This window comes from Dromaius novaehollandiae, chromosome 15, assembly GCF_036370855.1.
Source record: "Dromaius novaehollandiae isolate bDroNov1 chromosome 15, bDroNov1.hap1, whole genome shotgun sequence".
Lineage (NCBI taxonomy): Eukaryota > Metazoa > Chordata > Aves > Casuariiformes > Dromaiidae > Dromaius > Dromaius novaehollandiae.
The window spans coordinates 11,770,483-11,791,514 of NC_088112.1; the positions used below are offsets into that span (position 1 = coordinate 11,770,483).

General features: G+C 44.8%; 1 protein-coding gene across 3 annotated transcripts in view; it reads left to right on the plus strand.

Moving 5' to 3' along the window:
• GRIA1 (glutamate ionotropic receptor AMPA type subunit 1) overlaps window positions 1–21,032 on the plus strand; it is a 131,313-nt gene that overhangs the window by 55,408 nt on the left and 54,873 nt on the right. For all 3 annotated transcript variants that reach the window (XM_026118600.2, XM_026118597.2, XM_026118598.2), the window contains exons 3-5: window positions 6,768–7,007; window positions 8,467–8,651; window positions 13,464–13,517. In XM_026118600.2, the coding sequence (XP_025974385.1) occupies window positions 6,768–7,007; window positions 8,467–8,651; window positions 13,464–13,517 (479 nt within the window). The remainder of the gene's footprint in view (window positions 1–6,767; window positions 7,008–8,466; window positions 8,652–13,463; window positions 13,518–21,032) is intronic.

Sequence of the window (21,032 nt, forward strand, 5' to 3'; positions counted from 1 at the left end):
TTTCTATGATTCAACAAAATGTTAGCAATCCCCAGAGTAACTATATGTTTAAAAACAAGCAGAGCAAACAGGGAAAGTCTTGACAAACAACTTATCTTTCCTTCCTTCCTTTTTTCAACAAGCTCAATGATCCAGTTATGACCTTTGATATTTGGATTTTCTCTTCCGTTTTATAGTGAGGCTGGGCAAAAGACACTTTTCAAGACTGCAGTGGAAAAAAACAAAGGGTTTTCAAGATGTGAAGTACAGAAGTGGAAGAGCTATGCTTTTCAGCTGGCCCCTTTAACTGACAGAGAGGTCAAAGTCAACTGCAGATTCCTGTGCCCATATCTTCTACCACCATGATTATAATCCAAAAGTGCGCTCAAGGGATTGAGAGTCCTGAGGAAAGATCTGTTGCCATGTTGTTAATTTTTGCTGACAAGAGCACCATTTCATTTCTGTTTCCTTATACTCAGCAATCTACAAGAAAGAAGCATCCTAAATCCAATTTGATCTCAAGGAAAACTTATCATTTGTTAGCCAGGTCTCAGTCTAAATCTCTGTATCACTGTTATGTCCTTTAGTTTTTGCAAAATACTCATTTTCTTCTTCATTTTCTATTTTTTCAGTAATATACTCTGATCTATTTAACTAAAAATTAAATCTATGAGCATAAACAGTGATGAGCAGCTCTTCAATAATAGAGTGTTGTTTAAATATGAGGTAAGGAAAGAAGATCTTGATGTAATCAGCATTGTTTTCCAGCTTCCAAGACAGCTGGAGCAGCAGTAGTGCAGGAAAATGATGAAAGGGACCACACTTCTGTATCTTTTATACATTTGAAATAGAAACATATATTTCTTGTGATATCACATCAGCCTGATTTGCAGTTGATCCAATATACAGGGCATATCTACTGTCAGCTAAATACATACATGGAATGATGGGGGAGTGCAGAATCTGTCTGGCTTTCCCCTGCTAGAGAAATCTGTGGGAACATGCTGTCGTTGGGATGTGCTGAAGAGATGCGCTCTGGCACCTACGCCACATTGGAGAACTGTGAGGACAAACATTTGGGAGGAAAGCTGAGCTGATCCTAATTGAATCAGACACTAGCGCTCTTTCATCGAAACTCCACCGGCTTCGCCAACCTGATGTCAGGTTCTCCATCACTGTGTAAGGGTCGCCTCCAGGCAGGGCATGCTAAAAATACATTACGCGTGCACATCCCCCTTCTCTCTCCCACACATGCACACACACACTCAAAGTGAGCAAAAACAGACACGTGGGAACTGCTCCTTGACACCACCATTGTCAACGAGTTTGCCTTGCTTCAAGGTCATATCTGGACAAGTGGGGGTTTTGGTCCTCTATCCCAGGAGGTTCAGGCAGATGAAAGAAGTGCCACTCTGTGATACTGGGGCTGCAGGCATTGCAGGGCTAGTCTTTAATAGCTCGCAGAAGACAGTAAATGGAGATGACTATTGTATTTCACTCAAAGTCTGGCCACACTCATCTTGAGATTTTTAAAAGGCATCTGTTAAATAGTTTCTAGAGTAAGTGCTATGGCTTGTGTGTGTTGGGTCAGAGGTTTCAATGGTCCCTGCTTGTCTTAGAGACTGAATTTCCAAATTGCCCTTTTTATTCCCTACCTGCCTTGGCTGTTGAGAGCAAGAAGTTTTGTTTGCTCAAAATCCTCACATTTGCAGTTTTGCATTAGAGGAATGGCTTATGTGGAAAGGGTGCAGAGTCTTCTCTTCCAGAGGCTCATCTGATGTGACATCCTCCAGGGTCAGGAAGGACTCTGAACCTTGATTGGCAGGGACTGTCTGGGGTTTTTGTCTTCTTCGGCAACAGACACCATGGGTCATTTGTGGGGAACATCTGGGGATATTTCATTTAATCAGATTTTTTACTGCTGTTGGGGCTTTGGGTAGTAGCACTGTCTCTGCTACTCCTGTTCTCTGACAGAGGCACATAGCAGTTGAGTTTCCAGAGAACTTAAATGTCTTCAACTACACTATGTTATTGGCTCCCTCCAAGGCTAACTGGGTGAAGCTTAATGGTCCATGAGATACAAAAAGTCAATATAAGTGATCTAATGTACCCTTCTAGCCTTAAACGCAGTGAAATGGTGAAAATCCTACTTCTAAAGGAAATGGCAGATGAGCAGTTGCCAGGATCTCCTACCAGGCTTCTTCTCCAGCTCTGTCCATGGAGAGCAGTTCCCTTTTTACAGTGCTGTTTACAGATTGTCAGCAGAATTGCACCATTCTCACTCCTAGACACCAAATGCTCATTTCCATCCTTCTGCAGAGCCTGTTGGCCCTTCCTCCCCCTCCAGTCCGAAACTGTTTGAGCCCTTCTTTGTGGTCACCATTTCTGAGAGGAACTTTTTGATTTCCTTTCTGTTTTTACCAAATTCCAAATGAGCGATCTAATATAGCTGGCATCTGCCTCTCACATGGGCCAGATCAAACCTCCAGTTCCAAAATATCCCCAACCTTCCTGAATGCAGAAACCAGTCTTGTGCATCTGCTCTTTCCCTGACTGGCTGAGAGCTTTAGCCAAACAATGTCTTCCAGAAATTTATATTGACTCAACATGGCTTTGTTGCTTTCCTCTTCTGCAGTAAAAATGTGCAATTTAAAGCTGTGGGCATGTGTTTTTCTTTATCTTGGAAGCATCTGTAAAGGTGGCCGGAGCTGCCTCTCTTCAGCTTCCAGGTAGGTGTCACATCCTGTATGCGCTTTCAGTAGAATCAATGTTTCCTGCTCTCAGGTTTAAATATTTTCCCTTGAATATTTCCATATGAAAAGAGAAATTGGAGAGAGAGTGTATGCCTAGAAAGCCCAGAGTCTGAGGATTTTAAGCATGAGTCATGGACAGTGGAAATATGCATGCTTTTTCCACATCAGAATTCAAGGGCAAAGGCTTTCATGTTCACTTGGGAGAAGATGGTAGCTGCAACCAAATGTCTAGGACAAATTCCTAGACAACTGGAACCAAACGTAAGGGCATGGATATCTAGCATGGATATCTAGCAAAGGGGACCCAGCAGCAACATAAACTGGATCCCCTCTTTTCTTCTGCTCCCATGCTGAATGACTGGTTTTACTGCTTACCACAGCCTCTTTTACCTAATTTTCTTTGTTGAATGGCCCTCTGCAAAAAGTGAGGGCGCTACCCCAGAAAGCCTAAGCAAGAATTCTTGAGCCTGGAGGACGAGGATCATGGGATGTCAGCAGTACTTGGGGCAACACACCCTGTGAATGTCCCAGCCAAAAGTCCCAACCAAATCAGTTATGCAAGTGTGAGCAGTTGCAGGGAAATAACCATGCCATGACTGATCAGGAGGAATGCAGTAGTAGTTGCCATGGTTTTTAATCACTATGAACTATATTTTCTGAGGGCTTGTTTAGAGACAAACTTTTATGTAATTAATTGCAAATTCACTTTAAAATAATAGCGTAGTTACAGCCTAGAATAGATGTTCTCTGTCCTTCTTTCCCTTCGTGCAGCCCAGAGGCCAAGAATGGCACATGCTAATCATCACAAATGCCTGTATTTTTATCCAAGTAAACACTCTTCACTCATGTTTACATCCTTGGATTTGCAAATGTTCCTGCTGTTGATTTTCACCCAGTTACCCTCCATGTCAGAAGCTGAACTGTCCAAATTCAACTAGTAGAGCTAATTACCAGATGAAGTGTTCTCAAGAAAAGCCTGTCTGTGGCCATCTACTTATTAACAGCCAGTTGCTTGAGGCTTGCAAAGTGTGGCATTATCACAACCCAACTGATCAGAAAAGTTAATCTTCTTAGACCTTCCACTGTGATCTTTATCCCTGTTAGGCTTCTTAATTTTTTTAGAAAGGCATTGATCACACACTTGTGACTACTGAGAAACTGATGAGCTTCCTCCCTTCTGGAAAACAGAAAAAAGAGTTTAAAGTATTTGCTTCCTCTAATCAAGTTTTACAGTTCTTAATAGTATTAGGAAGGCTTCAGAGCAATCGAATGAGATACAATTATTAATAAATTTGCTTAATAAAACAATTAAAGCAAATAGTAAGAAATTCTAACTACCTCTTAGTGTATTAAATAAATGGTAAGTAGCTTCTTTTTAGTTTTGCAGGGTTAATACATTTGGAACTTCTGTAATTTGAAATAGTCCTGAGATTTACACCATTGTGTGGCCACCACTTTTACATTATATCAAGTTTAATCCCAGAAAAGTGGCTGCAGTTCTTACTCTCTTCATTTTTCCAGATAAATTGACATAACAGTTTCTTTATTGTTCCTCAGGTGATAACCCTCAGCAAGTCTTTTTTCCCAAATGATCTGCCTCGTCCATGGCCCCTCTTAGTCTGAAAATGCAATGCAAGCTAGGGTTCTTTTCCAAACTTACTAATGATAAAGACTGTTCGTTCTCCCAGGCGTCTTTGGTGCAATCTGTTTCAAACCCTGGGATTGATGAGTGTCTCAGAACAGTGTAGGAGGCTGCCTGAGCGTGACTGAGTCACAGAGTTAAAAAAAAAATCTAAAAAATAATAGAATCATTTCAAATAGGAGACAAAATTCAAGGAAGCCGTGGTTTGCTTAAAACAAAACAAGCCAGCCAAGTTTTTTGTCTGGATTTTTAATTTTTTAAATTTTGTATGGATTGCTGAGCTGCCCTGAGAATGTCACTTTAATCATTCGGCGAATCTGAAGTCTAGGTCTCCAGAGATCGTGTTCTGATCTCTCACATATGGTATATTGCACTGTTCATTAGACCCACTGGTCCAGTCACATGGAAATGATGTTCAGACTATTTCTATCCATATCTGCTACTTTTCTTTCTGAATGTGTCAGTCTCATGATGAGGGTAGTGACTCCAGCTGATACAGACACAATTGCTGATTGCAAAGAGAGATACTGCAGTGAAAATAAAAGATGAGAGTTTTATTTCTGTCATGATTTGGGCTTTGCAAGAAGTCCCTGCCCCGCAGAACTGTCAGTTCTCTTGGGGGAGGAGGCTATTGAGGTATTTGAGAGTGTGGACCCCGGGGGTCAGCTGGAAAGCCTGAGACAAAAGCTGAGTCGTGAAAAGAGGACAGATAATCATGGGAACAAACTGCTGAACTGAGCTTTCCAAAACCTGGGTTCAGCTCCAAGAAGAAGCAGAAATTCCCACCAATGTCAAAAGATTCAATTCTTAGCTCTCGACACTCCACAGAGTTTCAAAAATCTGTCAGCTTCGTTTTGGTGGCTAGGTGTAAGCTAAGGCTTCCTTTGCACCGTGGGCAGCTGGCTTCCTTGCTTTTCCCTCTGCATGTTTGGTGCCAGGGGTCAAGAAGTAAGAAACAAAGCAATCTTGTCCTGGCTGGCTGTAAGCCAGTTGGGGATGGCTTCTGGAGGGACAGAGCTTGGAACGAGCCCAGCTAAGGATGGTGCAAGCTTGGTTTAGGAGCCTGTCTCCTGCTGCACATGCAGAAGATACAGTTACCAGCTCGAATCAGGTCAAGGGATTCCCAAGCAATGCAGAGCACTTGCCTGGGGACCCCAAAATGTCACATCCAACTTCTCACCCTACACTTTGGCCAGGGTGCTGGGGAGTGGGCAGGGACATGTTGAGTCAGTGTAAATGTCACAGCCAAGGGTCTTCAGAGTCAGAGTGACAACGGGAGGAAACACTAGTGCCAGGAGTTCTGGCATAGGGAAAATGCTGTCACTGCCACCACCTCCAGCTTGGAGATTTGTTGATAATAACTTGGGATGTACCATAAACAGGAGTGATATTAAACGAGTCTGACTGTCTTAGGGACTGAGTTTTACAACCGAAAGTGTGAGCTCTCTCTGCCTCACCGAGATCCTGAGGCATTTTTCCAGCAGCTCCCACGATCTCATTAAGTGCTCTCCTGAGAAGGCCTTCGACCCGAGACAGCCCTCCCTGCACAGCACAGCGCCAACTACTGAGATTAGACACAAATATCCCCTGGGTCACCCAGCACGCAGCCTCGGGTCTTAGCCATGGAGATCTCCCAGGCCATCACCAGCGCCTCACTGTATCCACAGCCTTTCCTGCTGCCACCTTGTGAGGAAACCAGAAAAAGCCACATGGGTGTCTCCAGGTACACTTATGTGCCAGGTATCAGAGGCTTGGAGACCTCAGTGCCAGCAGCTTGTGCCTGGCAGTCGAATCCTGCTGTAGTGGTGCTATGGCTGGATTGAACCTAGCTGAACCTTTGCTGAGATGCTCTCTCAGCACGGGCTCAGCTTCTGAGGTCAAGCCCACGGTTTCCTTCTGGAGTCACCGGCAGCAAAAGGTCATGTTGTGGTGCAAACCCTTTCTTTCTGCTCCATGAAAGAACCCAGGGTTGCAATAGCAAGGCCAAGCAGCCACCTTTCTCCCACACAATAAAGCAGCTCCTGTTGCCAGACAGCAGCCATCCCAAGGGGGCAGGGCTTGCTGTGCCAGGGTGCTTTCATACTCAGGGATTCCCTTGTTCAGGCAACACATCACATCCTAAGAGCAGCAAAACTGCAGAAGAGCCCTGGGGACGGTGAATTCACTCTCCCATGTCCCTTCTGCTGATTAGAGATAAAGCAACTCTGGAGATCAAGAGCAGAGCACCCAGTTCTTCATATGGCATGGGTTGCATTCACCAACCCACAGGCCTAGAGAAAATGATTTGTTGCAGAGATGCTGCAGCTCATCTTAGAGAAAAGACTATTCTGGTGGCTTTTCTGACAAACCTCCTTGTCCTTCTCCTCTCACAACCCTTTCCTGTGTTCTTCCAGTCTGCTCGCAGTTCTCCAAGGGCGTCTATGCCATCTTTGGATTTTATGAGAGGCGGACCGTCAACATGCTCACGTCCTTTTGCGGGGCTCTCCATGTCTGCTTCATAACACCCAGCTTTCCCGTCGAAACATCCAACCAGTTTGTTCTTCAGCTTCGCCCAGAGCTCCAGGATGCTCTCATCAATGTCATTGAACACTACAGCTGGCAAAAGTTCGTGTACATTTATGATGCTGACCGAGGTAAGTCACAAGGAAGCAGGGAGAGTTACAGGGCAATAAAATATAGTGGTCTAGATGCAGTCTTTGCCTTGAGAAGTCCCCTTCCTGCGGGTTGCTGGAGGCTGAGCAGGTATGCTAAAGGAAGGATCACACTATTCCTTTCCTGTTCTTTATTCCTTTCCTAAATATCCATTCCTGACCATGGCTACAGATGGGACACTAGACTAGATAAAGCATTAGTCTGACCCACTACATCTGTGTTCATACTGTCAGGCCTGCACTGCAGCAGCACAAGGGAGATATTTTATGTCTGAGTGGTTTGGGTTTCAAATAGGGAGATTATATTGAAGACGTCCCATTTTTAATAATCTGCCCAGTTTGAGGCCACTTTGAGTCCCACATTTGTGAACATGAAACAACAGCTGCTTAGATTTCACCTGAGACATTAAGGCATCAAATGAGCACATACAGCTGTGATATGTGTGTGTGTTTGTGGCAGGTAGTTTTGAAAACTCTGAGTTCCCTGTGTTAATCAGTGTTGTTTATTTAAAAAAAAAGAGCCTTCACTGGGCTTTTGGAAGTTATTATCTAACTTTCTAAACCATGAACAGAACAAATGACCTCATTGCTCTGTGACCAAGTTTCCCCAGCTTTCAAATGCCTCTAAAGCTCCAGGCTTAGATGCTGAGAGCAAAGAGGACTTGTGGAGGACAGCGTGTAGGTGAGGGTCATTCCCTGTCACTGCCTTGGAACTTAACATAAGCCCTTGCAGGGACAAGATGACCCAACAGATGAGGAGAAGGTGTAAAGCATCCCACCCTGCTTTCTGGTGTAGTGAGGCATGGGCATGCTGAATATCCTCAACGTCTGCAGTAGACAGGGTTGTCTAGCTGGACTCTAGAGTGGTGCTGACTATGTATAATATCTCCTCTGGAAGACTGTGCATGTAATTTAAGCAAGATCCTTTTAAAAATAATGAAGTTTCCTGATGAGATGCTGCCAGGAGAGACAAGGATGCTGAATTTGATTGTGTATTGAGATTGCTGAGGGAGTCCCTAACCCTAGGAGTTTAGAGCCTAAACAGATCAAAGATGAGAAGAGAACTATGGCCCAGAGAAATTAAGTGATTTGGGTAGTGACAGACAACAGGATTGGGATTAGAGCTCTTATCTGAATCCCACAGCAGGGCCTGATCAACGAGACTGATCTGCTGATTACAAAGGAAAACTAGGCCTGGAATCATCCTATTTTCCTGTGCTAGGACAGAAAAGGCAAGAGTCATTAATTCCAGCCCAGCTGTGTTTGGGTAAAACGCTATACTATTAACTGCTAACTGCAGTTCTGCTGAGCTCTTGCGATGCTGTGTCAAGTGCAGCTTGAGGTAGCTATGCAGGCTGTCAGAAGGAAGGAAAAATGCCATTGCACAAGTAAACCCTGGTTCTCCCTCTACTGTCTTCTCCTTGCTCTCATCCCATCACAGGGCTGTCAGTCTTACAGAAAGTGCTGGACACTGCAGCTGAGAAGAACTGGCAGGTGACAGCTGTGAACATCCTGACGACAACAGAGGAGGGCTACCGCATGCTTTTCCAGGAGCTGGAGAAGAAGAAGGAAAGGCTGGTGGTGGTGGACTGTGAATCTGAGCGGCTGAATGCCATCCTTGGCAAGGTTGTTTCGATGCGGGTCATCCGGGAGGGGTTGTGCATGCAGGATGGGAAGGGTTGTTTCTCCTAGAGAAGTTCTTCTCCCCATTCTTGCTTGCTCTGTGTCTCGCTGCAGGTTGTCATGGATGTGATGTGTATGTATTGCAGCAGGCTGCAGAGCTCACAAACATTTCTCCTTTGTGTTATAAAGTCGTATAAAGCCTAGGAGGTCCCATATATTCATGTGGAGTGAGCACTGCTGCTCCATGGAATTTTGTTCCCTGCTTGTCTGACTCCTTTGCTGAGCCCCTTAAATCCTCAGTCCCCAGTGAGCTTGCTTTGTGCTAATTCCTCTAAGCAGTGAGCATAAAATGGCACTTTCTTATTCTACTTAGTTTTCTTTAGGTTTTTCCCCTCCTCTGAATTACGATGGAACTGTGAATTGGCACTACCAAACTTCTGGTCCTCCAGCCTCCATGTGTTGCACCAAATTCTCACAACCATTGCCAGCAGGAGAGACATGGAGAAGCCTTATGGCACATCTGTAGTTTCCTTAGGAGCATTGTTTCAAGAGCAGGCTAGAGCCCAGCATCCTCCCAGGGCGTCCAGACTGCAGCAAGTTGAACTTTGAAGATCAGGTGCTTCCAGCTGCTGTAGTGCCTTGCAGCAAGTGAGACTGGTTCATTCCCAGCCATCTTCTGGCTGTTTTGTCAGCTTGAGGCCAACAGTGTGACACTGTCATGAAGCAGATGGGATACGTGGCAGAGGACTCAGCAGCTATGGTTGGGTGCCCTGCCTTACTCATCCTCAGTCTAGGTAGGTCATCCAGTAATGCATACCGAGATTTTTCCCCTCTTCTACCTTCCATGCCTCCCTCAAAGCTTTCCCACAGGCCTGAGTATGTGTCTCTGTGGATAGGAGACAAATGCAAGGCCATGGACAGGCTTCTGTCCCCACTTGAAGGGTGTTGTGTCCCCTCTTCAATTCCAGCCATGGTATCTTTCCCCCTCACAGCTACAGCCAAGGCCTTTCCCACTGCTGGGACTCCCCTCTCCACATGGCTTAGGAAGCACGTAACAGCACAAGCTGCTGGAGCGCTGTGACTCCCGCTATCATACTTCTTCTAATCAGCTCTCTCTTACCTCATGCTTCCTACATTGCTTTGTCAAAGCTACCTGTCATGTCCTGTCTCACACTTCAGCTGCTCGCCATGGGGGCAAGGACTGCCCTTTCATTAGCTGCACGGCTCAGTGACCAGCACGATCCATTCTGGTTGGATATCTCTGGGTGCTGCTGCATTATAAATAATAACGAAGTGGGTAGCAGCTTTTAACCTCAAAGCAAAGGTCATGCTCATGAAAAACAGACCAGATTGTTCTGGAGGGTGAAAGTCTTCTCTCTGACCACAGGGTAGCTACAGTACAGCAAAAATTTTGACATGCCCTAGGCAGTGAATTTGCTTTTTCTGCAAGCTTTCCTATAGGGTATATCAGTTTTCTAGGATTAATGGTGCTTTTTGTTGCAACTACTCTGCTGTCTTTTTAAACCTAGTTCTTCTAATAAAAAGTTCTGTAGTCGAACCTTATCTATTTTGTGAAATATGAACAGGATAAGAAGTCTCTATTTCAAACGTCTTCAAGTAACTGGAGCACTAGTTATGCTTGCATCTAACTGAAGCTGTTTGCAAGAACAGCAAAATCCCCTGTCTTGTGTTTACATTTTTGCAATGTTGTAAAAAACACCCATTTTCAGGAAAAGGAGAGACAAATGTTGTATTTTCCTATGTTAAAGACAGAACAATTCCAGCAGTCCTCTGTGCCCAGCAGATAAGACAGGGCTTCTCCTGTTAGGGAGAGGGCTGTATATAGCTTTTTTCTAACTTATGTAATGCAATTCCATCCTCATCCGGCTCCTTATCCTCATCCTAGGGTAAGCAGGGGATCCAGGTTTTTCACAATATGCAGATGCTGAGAAGGGGTAAATGTAGTGTTTGGCTCATTATCACATGAGATTCAGCTAGGACTCGAACTCAGGCTGGCAGCCAGCCTCTCAGCTCGGCGCACCAGCATCCTCTGCGTGGATGTCACTGCTTTGTTTTTCCTGTCTCTCTCTTGGAGTGTTTGAGGTGTTCAAAGAGCCACCTCTGCCTCTCAGGGATATTTTAATGCGTTTATCTTTTTTTCTGACGAGCCTGTCTCTGTCTTTTGGTGTCTGTGGATTTGTACTCCCTGGTGAACAGAAGAGCTGAGGACCGCTGCATAACATCAGTCACTCACACATACACTCCAGTGCTTATATATAGCTCTAGTTTCTTCTTCCTAACCCCTACACATAACACAAATAATCCCTGCTAACCCTGGCACTGCAGTCCTGCAGTTCTTGAGACCATAGTTGTAGAAAGAGCCAGCGCTCAAAGAGTTAATGGTATGTGGGAAAATGACCTGATTTCTTTCTTGGAGATTTCTCTGTGTCATGTCTCAAGGGCATGATTTATCTTTGCTGAGGTAACTGTCGTTTATGAGCTAGGCCTTGGTTCAGGGCAGGATATCCACAGGGCCGTACTGTGTAGTCTTAATGGGATAAATAAGCGGTGGGTTGCGTTCCATCAAAGCACTATATTGTTTCTTCCTTGTCTCTCATTAAAATGAATAACTGGAATTTCTCCTTTGCCACTGTTTCACTCTGAGAGGATTTCTCTCTAATAGATGTCAAACTGGCCCATTAAGAAGTGGGTAATGAAACCTAGGTGGCCCAAGTGAGCTATCAGCATGCAGCCCTGCACGGCCTCTCACCACGTTCAGGCTAAGTGATAAATACTATTATAACCTCAGCTTGCTACCGCCGTCCGGACACATTAGGACTGAGCAAGCATTTTAAAATAAATTAAGATCACAAATAACTGTGTAAAACACAGGAAGCAAGCCTCATAATTCAGGCGGATGGGCTGCAAGATTAACAGCTCAGGGAAAGCTGGACAGCAGCCCTCTCCAGTTCATCGACTCTGACACCTACTAAAATAACAAAGGGACAGTCTGGGCACAAGGAGCCAATGCCAGTTATTATTGACACGGGATAAATGGAGAATTGGGTTGTAATTCTTGGGCATTCCAATGCCCCAAGGATTCTTCTTCCTCTCACAAGGTCCAGGACTTGCTGCAAAGGTGAGTCTCAGTCAATAATGGAAGAGGACAAGCTGGGTCTGGTTTTGCTTCTCAGATCTGGCCACAGAAGATACTCAGCTGGAAAAGAGCCAATAATAGGGGTATGCATCTGTAGGAGAACAGAGGTTTTCATGAGGGCTCCAGACTCATCTGCAGAAGCCACACTAAGGGTCCTGTGGGGAGAACCACAGGGCAGTGAAGCTGGTGGAGCTAAAATTGGTTGCATAAGAAACTGCTACTAAAGCAGTTCATTTGGAAGCCTTCATTGGAGTTAATTGCAGCCCCCATGCCAATGCTGGGAACCAGCTGAGTTTTAATGCACACAGAAGAGCGATTCAGCAGTGAAAGGCTAAGGCAGATGAATCAGTTGCACAGAGCGAGTGTCAGATCATTAATCCATTTGGAAATCCCTAAACAGCTGCCAATGATAAGCTGGGAGTGCCTCTGTCCTGAGGGGAGGAGCAGTCTGTGCGTTCCCTGGGTTTAGGCACTTCTCAAACACCTGCTACCAGCCCGGTATCAGAGAGAAGCCCTGGGTTAGACAGAAATACAACAGTCCTTTGCATCATCATTCTGGTGGTGAGGCTCTTCTGGCCTTGCTGGCATTCCTTGCTAGATTTTGCTTGAGCACTGGCAATTTAGCCAGTAATTCAGAATCAATTCACACGACAATGGAAATATACAGTAGTGTTGCCAGCAAAGAAACCACACGGAAACAGCGCAGTTTCAACAGAAAATGGCAATTCTTCTGTTTTTTTCCTAGCTTGGAAGGGGTGTTGGTTTGGGCTTTTTTCCCTCCCCCCCTCTTTTTTTTTCTTTCTGTATGTGAATTGGCTCAAATGCAGATGATATCTGGCTATGATAACCTGGTAAGAATTTAACTCTGCTGCTGAAAATCAGTGAAGAGAAATTTCAGTGGAAACCTAGAGCCAACAAGCATAATGTGATTTTAGATGTATTATTTCTGTGTTTTTTAAATGAAGGAAGAAAAAGATAGTTAGAGACTATCATCTAATCTCAGGATTTCTGGGATCTCTGGGATTATGGTCACATCAGATGGTCCCACAGATGGACTGTCACTCTCTGGGACCATCTGATGTGCCCATAATCCCAGGCAAGCCTGTAACAGGTGGTGCATTTCTACCTAGAGAAGGGAAACTGTTCTCACTAACATAGAAATTTTCAAGTGTTACAGATCTGTAAGCAGTTGTATTAATTAGAGAAAATAAAAACCTCTCTCTCCAGGGATCAGGCAGAAAGAAAGGAGTGACAAAGAACATGCATGGGTATACTATGAGTATAAAGATTTCCTCACCATTTTGTTCCTTTAGCATCTGAAACCTAAATCTTGTTTAATTTTTCTTTCTTTTTTTTTTTTTTTTTTTAAAAAGCACCATTCTCTCCCTGAACCCATAGGAAACATGTTGGTTCAGGTCATCTGCTCTCCCTGCCTGTGGAATCTGCTTGGGAATCTTGTCCTGTCTAATTTCAGGCTTGCTGCTCAAATATCATGTGTTGAAAGCTCAGTCCTTTTTCTAACTAGATTCTTTTACTATGTCTTATGACCCCCATGCAAACAGTCTAATTGGGGAAAAAAATGGGGATGGTGGTCAGATAGGTGAAGCTCTACTTCTTGCATTGGTTTCTGCTAAATATCTTTGATTTTTATCCTGCAGATCATCAAGCTTGAAAAAAATGGGAATGGATACCACTACATTCTGGCAAATTTGGTGAGTTTCGGTATTGCTTATTTTATATTCCCTGCTTGGTGTTTTCTTTGTTAACTAATTTTTTGCAAAGCACTATATTCATAATTATGGAGATGGCAGCCTTTTTTTTTTAAATTCACCTTTTGGGTAGCAAAAATATCAAAGTCCTTTGTGGTGTTCCCCTTGTGGTGTTTTCTGTCCAGAGTCAGTGAGATCACTGCCAGGGTATCTCCAAGGTCTTGGGGTGGGGGTTTGCCTTCAATTTCAATCTGCGTCTTTTCCAAGCCAGTTAAGCCAACTGTCAATTAAAGCACGGAGGTTTTTTGCATGTCATGGGCGCTTGTGCTCCTGGCATTGCTCTCCCAGCTCATTTCAGTTGGGCAACCAAGAAGCTGTCGACTGATGGTAATGACTTGCATTTTCTCTACGAGTTTTACCCCCATTTCCGTGTACGCCCCCCAAGTGAAGTGTTTCATATCCCATTATCCATCCTGAGAGCCCCCCATCCCCTAACAGCAGACTTGTTGATGATGGACGCACTGAGATCCCTCTGATCTGCCAGTAAACCAAAGCTGTGTAACTTTTCTGCAACTTGGTGCTAAATCAAAACTTAATGTTATGGCTCTAAGGAAAGAATTGGATTTAAGGAGTTCTTTAAAGAAAAGATTCTCCTTTTAAAGCAGGGAGGCATTGCCTGAGGATATAGCTGTGCTGGGCAGTGGCAGAGCTGTCTTTCTGATGCCATCTGCTGTCCCCCCAAGAAAGCTGGAGAATTTTTCTGTTTAGGGAGGTTTGGGAAGAGGTAGGAGAGAGAGGAATAGCCCCAATTCACTGGGAGGCTGGAGGATTTCCTCCCCAGAGCTCCTACCAGGAGAGTCACTGACTCCCCTCCTCTCTGGACGTGCCGGTCCATCCGCAACGGCAGTGCAGCTCAGGCTGGTGTCGCAGCCTAGGGCCAGGACTGCTCTCTGAAAGAGGACCCCCCTGTGCAAGGCAGGGATTTGGCGGGGGCTTGTCCTTCAGCTCTGGTCCTTCCCATGCCCTCTGCAGGGACGCGGTGGCCCGGCGAGGTGAGCCACACGCGGGGTCTGGAGCGGCTCGTCCCTCCTGCAGCCGCAGCTGCGAGGCACTACGTCAGGCCCTGGGTAATTAAACTTTAAACTACCCATTAGTCAAGCAGTTGCTGCCCTTCTCCTTCTCTCAGTCCCAAGATAACTCTGTAATTTGCAAGACAGAAATGGCCGCATAATTACCCTGCAGTGCCCTGATAGTGACCCTGCACTGCTGCGCCCACTGGCTACCCTGCAATTACAAAGTTAAAAATGTTACATGGTGCAGGGGGAGACATGCAAGTTGCAGAGCAGCCAGTAACTGCAGTCACTAATTTTTTAAAAATTATTATTTGCTGTAACCCAGGCCCCCAGTCATCAGAGGTTTATGCAAGTCCCTTCATTAAAGTGAAGCAGGGAAACTATCTGGAGTAATGGGGGTGTGAGTGTCTGCATGTTTTTAGGTATACCCACACAGAAGGGTAAATAAGAATGATATCACCTCTTCTTTCTGCACAGTTTCATAAGGATAAATACATTAAAGGCACAAGGTTGTCTGATACTCAGGTGATACAGTTATGAAGGGCATTTCCCTGTGTGTTATGATACCTCTCTCTCCCACTTTCAGCACTCTTCTCCCACCTTTAATTTCTTTTCTTTGCTTTCACAAATGCTGAGAGGACAGAGCTGGCTAGAAGAAGGCTGCCTACTCAACCAACATGGATTATAAATAATTAACTTGGAACAAAAGGTTTTTCAGTTCTCCAGCCCCTCCACAGCAAAGCTCTGCCTGCCGCGCTGCTCAGCGGGAACAGTTTTCTGTCCCAGCCACTGGTCCCTGCAGCATCCCCGGTACTGACGGGACCCCCAGAACTCACTGTTATTAGCGGTGCTTTTCAAGTCGCTTTGATTTTTGGACAGATGAAGGGGAGCAAAAGGACCAGAATCTCTTTCCTTTGTTTTTCCTTCTGCTTAAAACCCAGCATTGCATGAGAGCCAACCTCCAGAGACAGGAATGTAAAACAGTAAAAGAAAGGAGGGTATAATCGAACAACCTGGGAAAACCATTTAAAAAAAAAGGGAATAACACTCCTCAACACTCTGATGGCCCTTTTGTGGACAGGTTTCAGACACCAAAAGCCAAAAGTTTCCTTGATGTACTGCACCTATGTGAGAGCTACTCACTCATTGGTTCTGCAAGGAAAATGTCAAAAAGGTGCTGAAGATCCTGTGTTCCTGAGACTGCCATAGGGACGAGGAAGTGGCACGTCTGCCCTGTGTGGGGATGGCCAGGGATGCTATAAGGGGTTGGCAGAATGGGTCAGCATCTGGGAGGGTTAAACCACAGTACAGATGCTCTAATTCAAGAGATCATGGTAGCTTTAACCCTTTTCTAAGTACATCTCATTCCTGGATTAGAGCCTTCAGAGGGTGTAACATGCTATAATTTATTCACACTGACTCATATACATAGTGGATAGACCTTAAATACCCCACGTTTTCCCCTGTAGATGAGTCCTAAGGGGACAGGGTGTGCATCGCTCACACACCCACACGTACCTGCATGTGCATACCCGCACATGTAGAAGCCAGCCTGATTTGGTGGAAGTGGCACAGTTTTGAGTACTGAGTTGTAAGAGCATAAATTAAGAGCTAAAAACTGCAAATGCCTTTAGATTCCCGAAGGAGTGATTACTTGTTCCCAGTGCTGACTGATGAAGTCCTGATTTTAGGAGTCTCATCCTGCCCCATCAATGTGAACATAAGGGTCCTTGCCTGGTCAGGACAGGCTCTGCCTTGCAAGTCAAGGGAGCCCTCAGCTGGTTTGTGTCTGCCCGTTGCTTAGTTACTTGCACTAGCTAGAGCAAGTGGATGAATTTTCAAGACCTGCCTCTTTGCTATGTTACCTAAATGTTGGGGCCCTTCCCCATGGGAGAACAATTATGGGAATGGCATATTTGAAGCAAATGTTGGGAATTTCTGCTCATATGCGTTTTCAGAGCTACACTTAGCTAAACACAGAGCACTGCCTGGTTGCAGCAGCTCCAAATTGGTGCTGCATCAGGAACGCAAGTAAGTTCATGAGCAAATGCACAGGCCAAATGAGTCCTACCAAAATCATCCAAGAGAGCATTTTGAACAAGGTGGGACTTATTGTCTGGTCACAGGCAATTCCTGAGCAAAAGGAGGGACTAGCTTTTATTAATCAATGGTTGTTTGCCCAGCAGTTGCTGTCAGGAAAGCCGTAGTAGAGTACCAAGCAGAATTTGACAAGGAGCAGCAAATTAAAGCTAGTATTTCTTAGTAGGAACAGCTTTCTTTTTCAGTGAAATTGCTGTTGCCAAGGTGAGACAATAGCATTTCTGTGTTCACAAAGAAAAATGAAATTGTTCTGCACCTTAGGCCATGGACAAACATCCTCCTACAAATCTGGCTGTGCCTGTTGAAGGTACGAGCTTTCTTGTCTGCTCAGCCCTGCTCGTCCCACAAAGGTCTGTCCCATGAAGGTTTTTTATCCAATGACACTGCCAGGGGAAGGGTTCATGTGAATGTTCCTGCCTCTCCTTGGGACAGAACTGGCCAGGTCAGCACATGCCTCCTTCCACAGTGATTTCTGTGTCTGGTCTGATTTTGCAGGTAAGGGGTGGTGAGGCGCAACCAGGGATGCTGCCCTCTGAGGCTTATCAGCCAGGACCACTATTTGTACACAAAATGGCTTTTGCAAACCCATGAAAACTGGATCCTCAACCACTACTCACTAGAGTTACTCTAATTAGCTTTCACCAGCTGCCAGTCCGCATATTTGTCAGGTATACCAGCATAAGGGTTTTGCAGTCCTCTCCCTCCCTCCCTTTCTCTCTCTCCCTGCTCTCTCTTCTTTTCTTTTTAGAACTCAAAGAGGTTTGGCAAGTTTAAGAAGTGTTTGTTTCTGTGGGTTTTATTTTTCTAAGCTTTGTTCTCAGCCTTTTAGAGCATCAGTCTAGCAACCACAGAGGAAAAAATACAGTCAATACTATCAGAGGAGCAAGCTTAGAAACTTCTGGGATTCCTTTCTTTTGATGTTGCAACTTTTTCCCTATAACCTTGGCTTCATGTATCTGTTCTCCTTGTGCTAAGGATGTAGGTTGACTACTGTCAGTAATGGGAGAACATCAGCTCTCTTGGGCAGAGAAAAATCTGTCTTAAAATAAGTGACATTCCTGTGACCTGTCTTTGAAAGAAAAGTATTAAGGACAGCTGCCATATATGGTGTTTTAGCTTTTTTTTTTTTTTTTTTTTTTTCCTCCATGAGCATTAGTCCAGGTTCTTCTTTTAGCAGATGCTCTGGTTTGAAGCTGAATAGATAAGTGCGTGAGTTTGCTGATGCTAGGGTGGCAGGGAAGAGAAAAGATAAGAACAGTGCCGATTAGCAAAGGTAAGCATTTTTTTTCTGTGCCATTTTATATCAGCATGTGTCAGTACTGAGTTAGGCCATGGACAGTTTCACTTTGCAAGCAGCTGTGATGGTTTCAGAGGTTACGAGCGCAGCAGTTTTCCAGCATATTGACTTGCATAGGACTCAGACAAAATCCACAGGTTTAATTCAGTTCAGTTAAATGCACTTCTTTGATCTTTTCCCTGAAAATGGAAATGGAGCTCTTGGGAGAAGTTCTGCACCACCAGGGATGAAACATGGTAACCTGAGACAGACTGCAACCCTTGGAAGGATTTTTGCTGAAGCTGATGAGGGCTCATAAATACGAGTGACATATTGTGGCTTAAAAAATTACTGAGCATCAGGTGAGCAACTGACATTATATTAAAGCCATTGGAAGGAAAAATGGGTTTCCTTAGATCTCAGCAAAAGGATGTTAAGCTAACAGGTTTCTTCTCCCATTTGCAGTCTCCTAATCCATTACCCTTGCTCATCTGGCAGTGAGTAACTTGTAAATCCATGAGATGTTTCTCATGGTGACTTCATCAGTGCTTATTTCTACTCTGAACTTGCCTTTCTTCAGCTTCCTCCACTAGATTTATGTCTCTGTTTGCTAGACTGAATATTCCATTAGTGAAGTTTAGTTCCTTATGTGGATACTTGTAAATTGCGATCAAGTCACCCCTTAATCATATCTTTGATTGAGGTCCTGGAATCTGTCACTACAGGGCATGTTTCCCAAATATTTAAATCAGTTTCTTCTCTGAAAGCTCTCTAAAGTACAAACTTCCACTTAGAAGTCTGTCTGTCTGCCTGGACTGAGGTTTCCAAGATACGTATGATCATTTATTCTCAGTACATTCTGCAGCAATAGGACAGGGCTGATGCAAGCAATAGCAACACCCGCGGAAAATCATGTTCCTGCTGAACTGTACAAAATCAAGTTATTGGTCGTTTCCAGCCATGTGTCCTTCAAGTGTGGATTCTCGCCAGACTTAGTCTGCTTGGTACCAATAGATCAGCGCAAAACAGACTCCGCAAACTGCAGGGTTGGGACCCTATCTGACAGTGTGCCCTCCCTCCTCCTGCCTTTCTTTTCGCTCTCTTTCTCCTTCATTTTGCTCTTTGTTATAGCAAGAACTTGCGTGTTTTGCTTCCACAATAGGATTTGACATATTAATAATTCTGCAGACGAGAAGAAGTCATTTCTGTTGGAAAGCATGCTGGAATGAGACTTGAGCAGATGGGCTGTTTTTGACATACCCTCCTTCTTAATACAAAGTGATGGGAGTGAGGAATGATGCTTTACTGGAGAAGTCAAGCTTGAAGATAATTTGGTATATTAGGAATGCTCTGTCTGGAAACACTCCACTTGGCACTCCCTGCAGGATGATCCAGAGTACCTTGGAATGACAGGAGCCACTTTGTATTCACTTGACTGATCTACAGCAATTCAGAAGCAGTTGTATTGTTTTGCAAAGTTTCTTATAAACATAAAGTCTGTTAGCAGGAGGCAGTCTGGCAGGGCAGGCCATACATGCATGGCATCTAAAGAGAGCTGGGCCATTTTGCTGATGCTGCCATAGATTTCTAGGTGAGCTTGGGTCAATTGCTTAACCTCACTCTTGCTGCTCCTGCACCATTTAAGAAACAAAAAAGACAGCCATGCACAGCAGAAGAGATTACCTCAAAATTCCTTTTGAAGGGAAATTCAGATTCTACTAAGCAATGAAATAATACTCTCTTCCTGAAGACAACTCCACCATAAGAAATAAAAACAACAGTTATAAGCTTCTATGAGTAATGCCCTAATCTATCTTTCTTAATCTACATTAAACTGGAACAGTTTCGTGGTCTCCCTCCCATGATAACAGTAGAGCAGTTGCAGTGGGGCGTTCTGCCCACAGCTCCTGTAGCTAGCTCCTGTCAGGAGCGATGGAGACACTCACGCCAGCAAGAGAACCCAAAGTGATATTTCAGTGTGGGACACAGATTCATTAAAAAAAAAAAAAAAAAAAAAAAAAGTAGACTCCAGTCTCTTCATCCCAGACAGAAAAGGACTGAGAAACTTTACTGTGAGGACAGTGCACTTATTACTGGGGTGAGGGGGCTGTGTTTTGGTTCAACCAACAAGACCTCTCCAGGCAGTCCAAGAGAAAGAGGCATTTTCTTTGTGTCCTCTTTCAGAGGTGAGCATTACCAGTCTCAGTGGAAGATCTGGAGGGTGGGGAAGATGCAAAGGGAAGAGAAAAAATAGCAGCATTTCTCAGAAATTTGACAGTCTTCAAGGAGACTCTCTGAGAGGCCCTCCTCTCAGGAGAAGCCAAAACTTAAAATAAAGGTGCTGAGATTTTGAATTGTGCTGTGGTTGGGCAGCACAAAGGTTTATGAGAAGAGCAGCTGCAGTCTGCCAGGAGCTCAGGCCTCTCTGGCTGTTAGCGGAGCTTCAAAGACCCAATTATACTGTAGGAGGTGCCCTGTAGGGCAAGTGCCAGCAATTAATACCAATCTACTGAAATACAGAGAGAATTCAAAGGTGTGGGGCTGTGGCTCTTTGCCTGTTGATGTCAGGACATGACAGATATGGAAGTGAGCTGCTTCTCCACTGCTGCTGTTGTCCTGCAGATCAGCAGGGATAGAGGAGAGGGACTCGTAGCCTGCAGCACTGCTGGGAACTGGAGAGGCTGGTAAGCTCTCCTTCTCCATCAATTCAGTGTGTGAGCTCATGTCTGCACTCCCCGCACAGGACAAGCGGTGCTGCCTGGTGTTGTTGGTGCCATGTGAGGAGGCAGAGGGTTAAAATGATGATGCAGCTAAAGACGAGAGTAGAAGAGGACGTGCAGAGGCCTAAGTGATGTTGGCAGATTTGAAGATGGTCATGCGCGAGCGGATGAGGGCTTTCCCTGCTCTGTCTGACAGCAGCCTGCGCTGCCCACTCAATGTCTCGCCTCCTGATGATGTTCTGGGTATAAATAAGGAGCTGGCTGATTTCTGGGGGACTTTCTTTTCAAGGCACATCCTTCCTGGGCTGGTTAATCAAGATGGATTCATGAGGCCCATTTCAAGCCATCA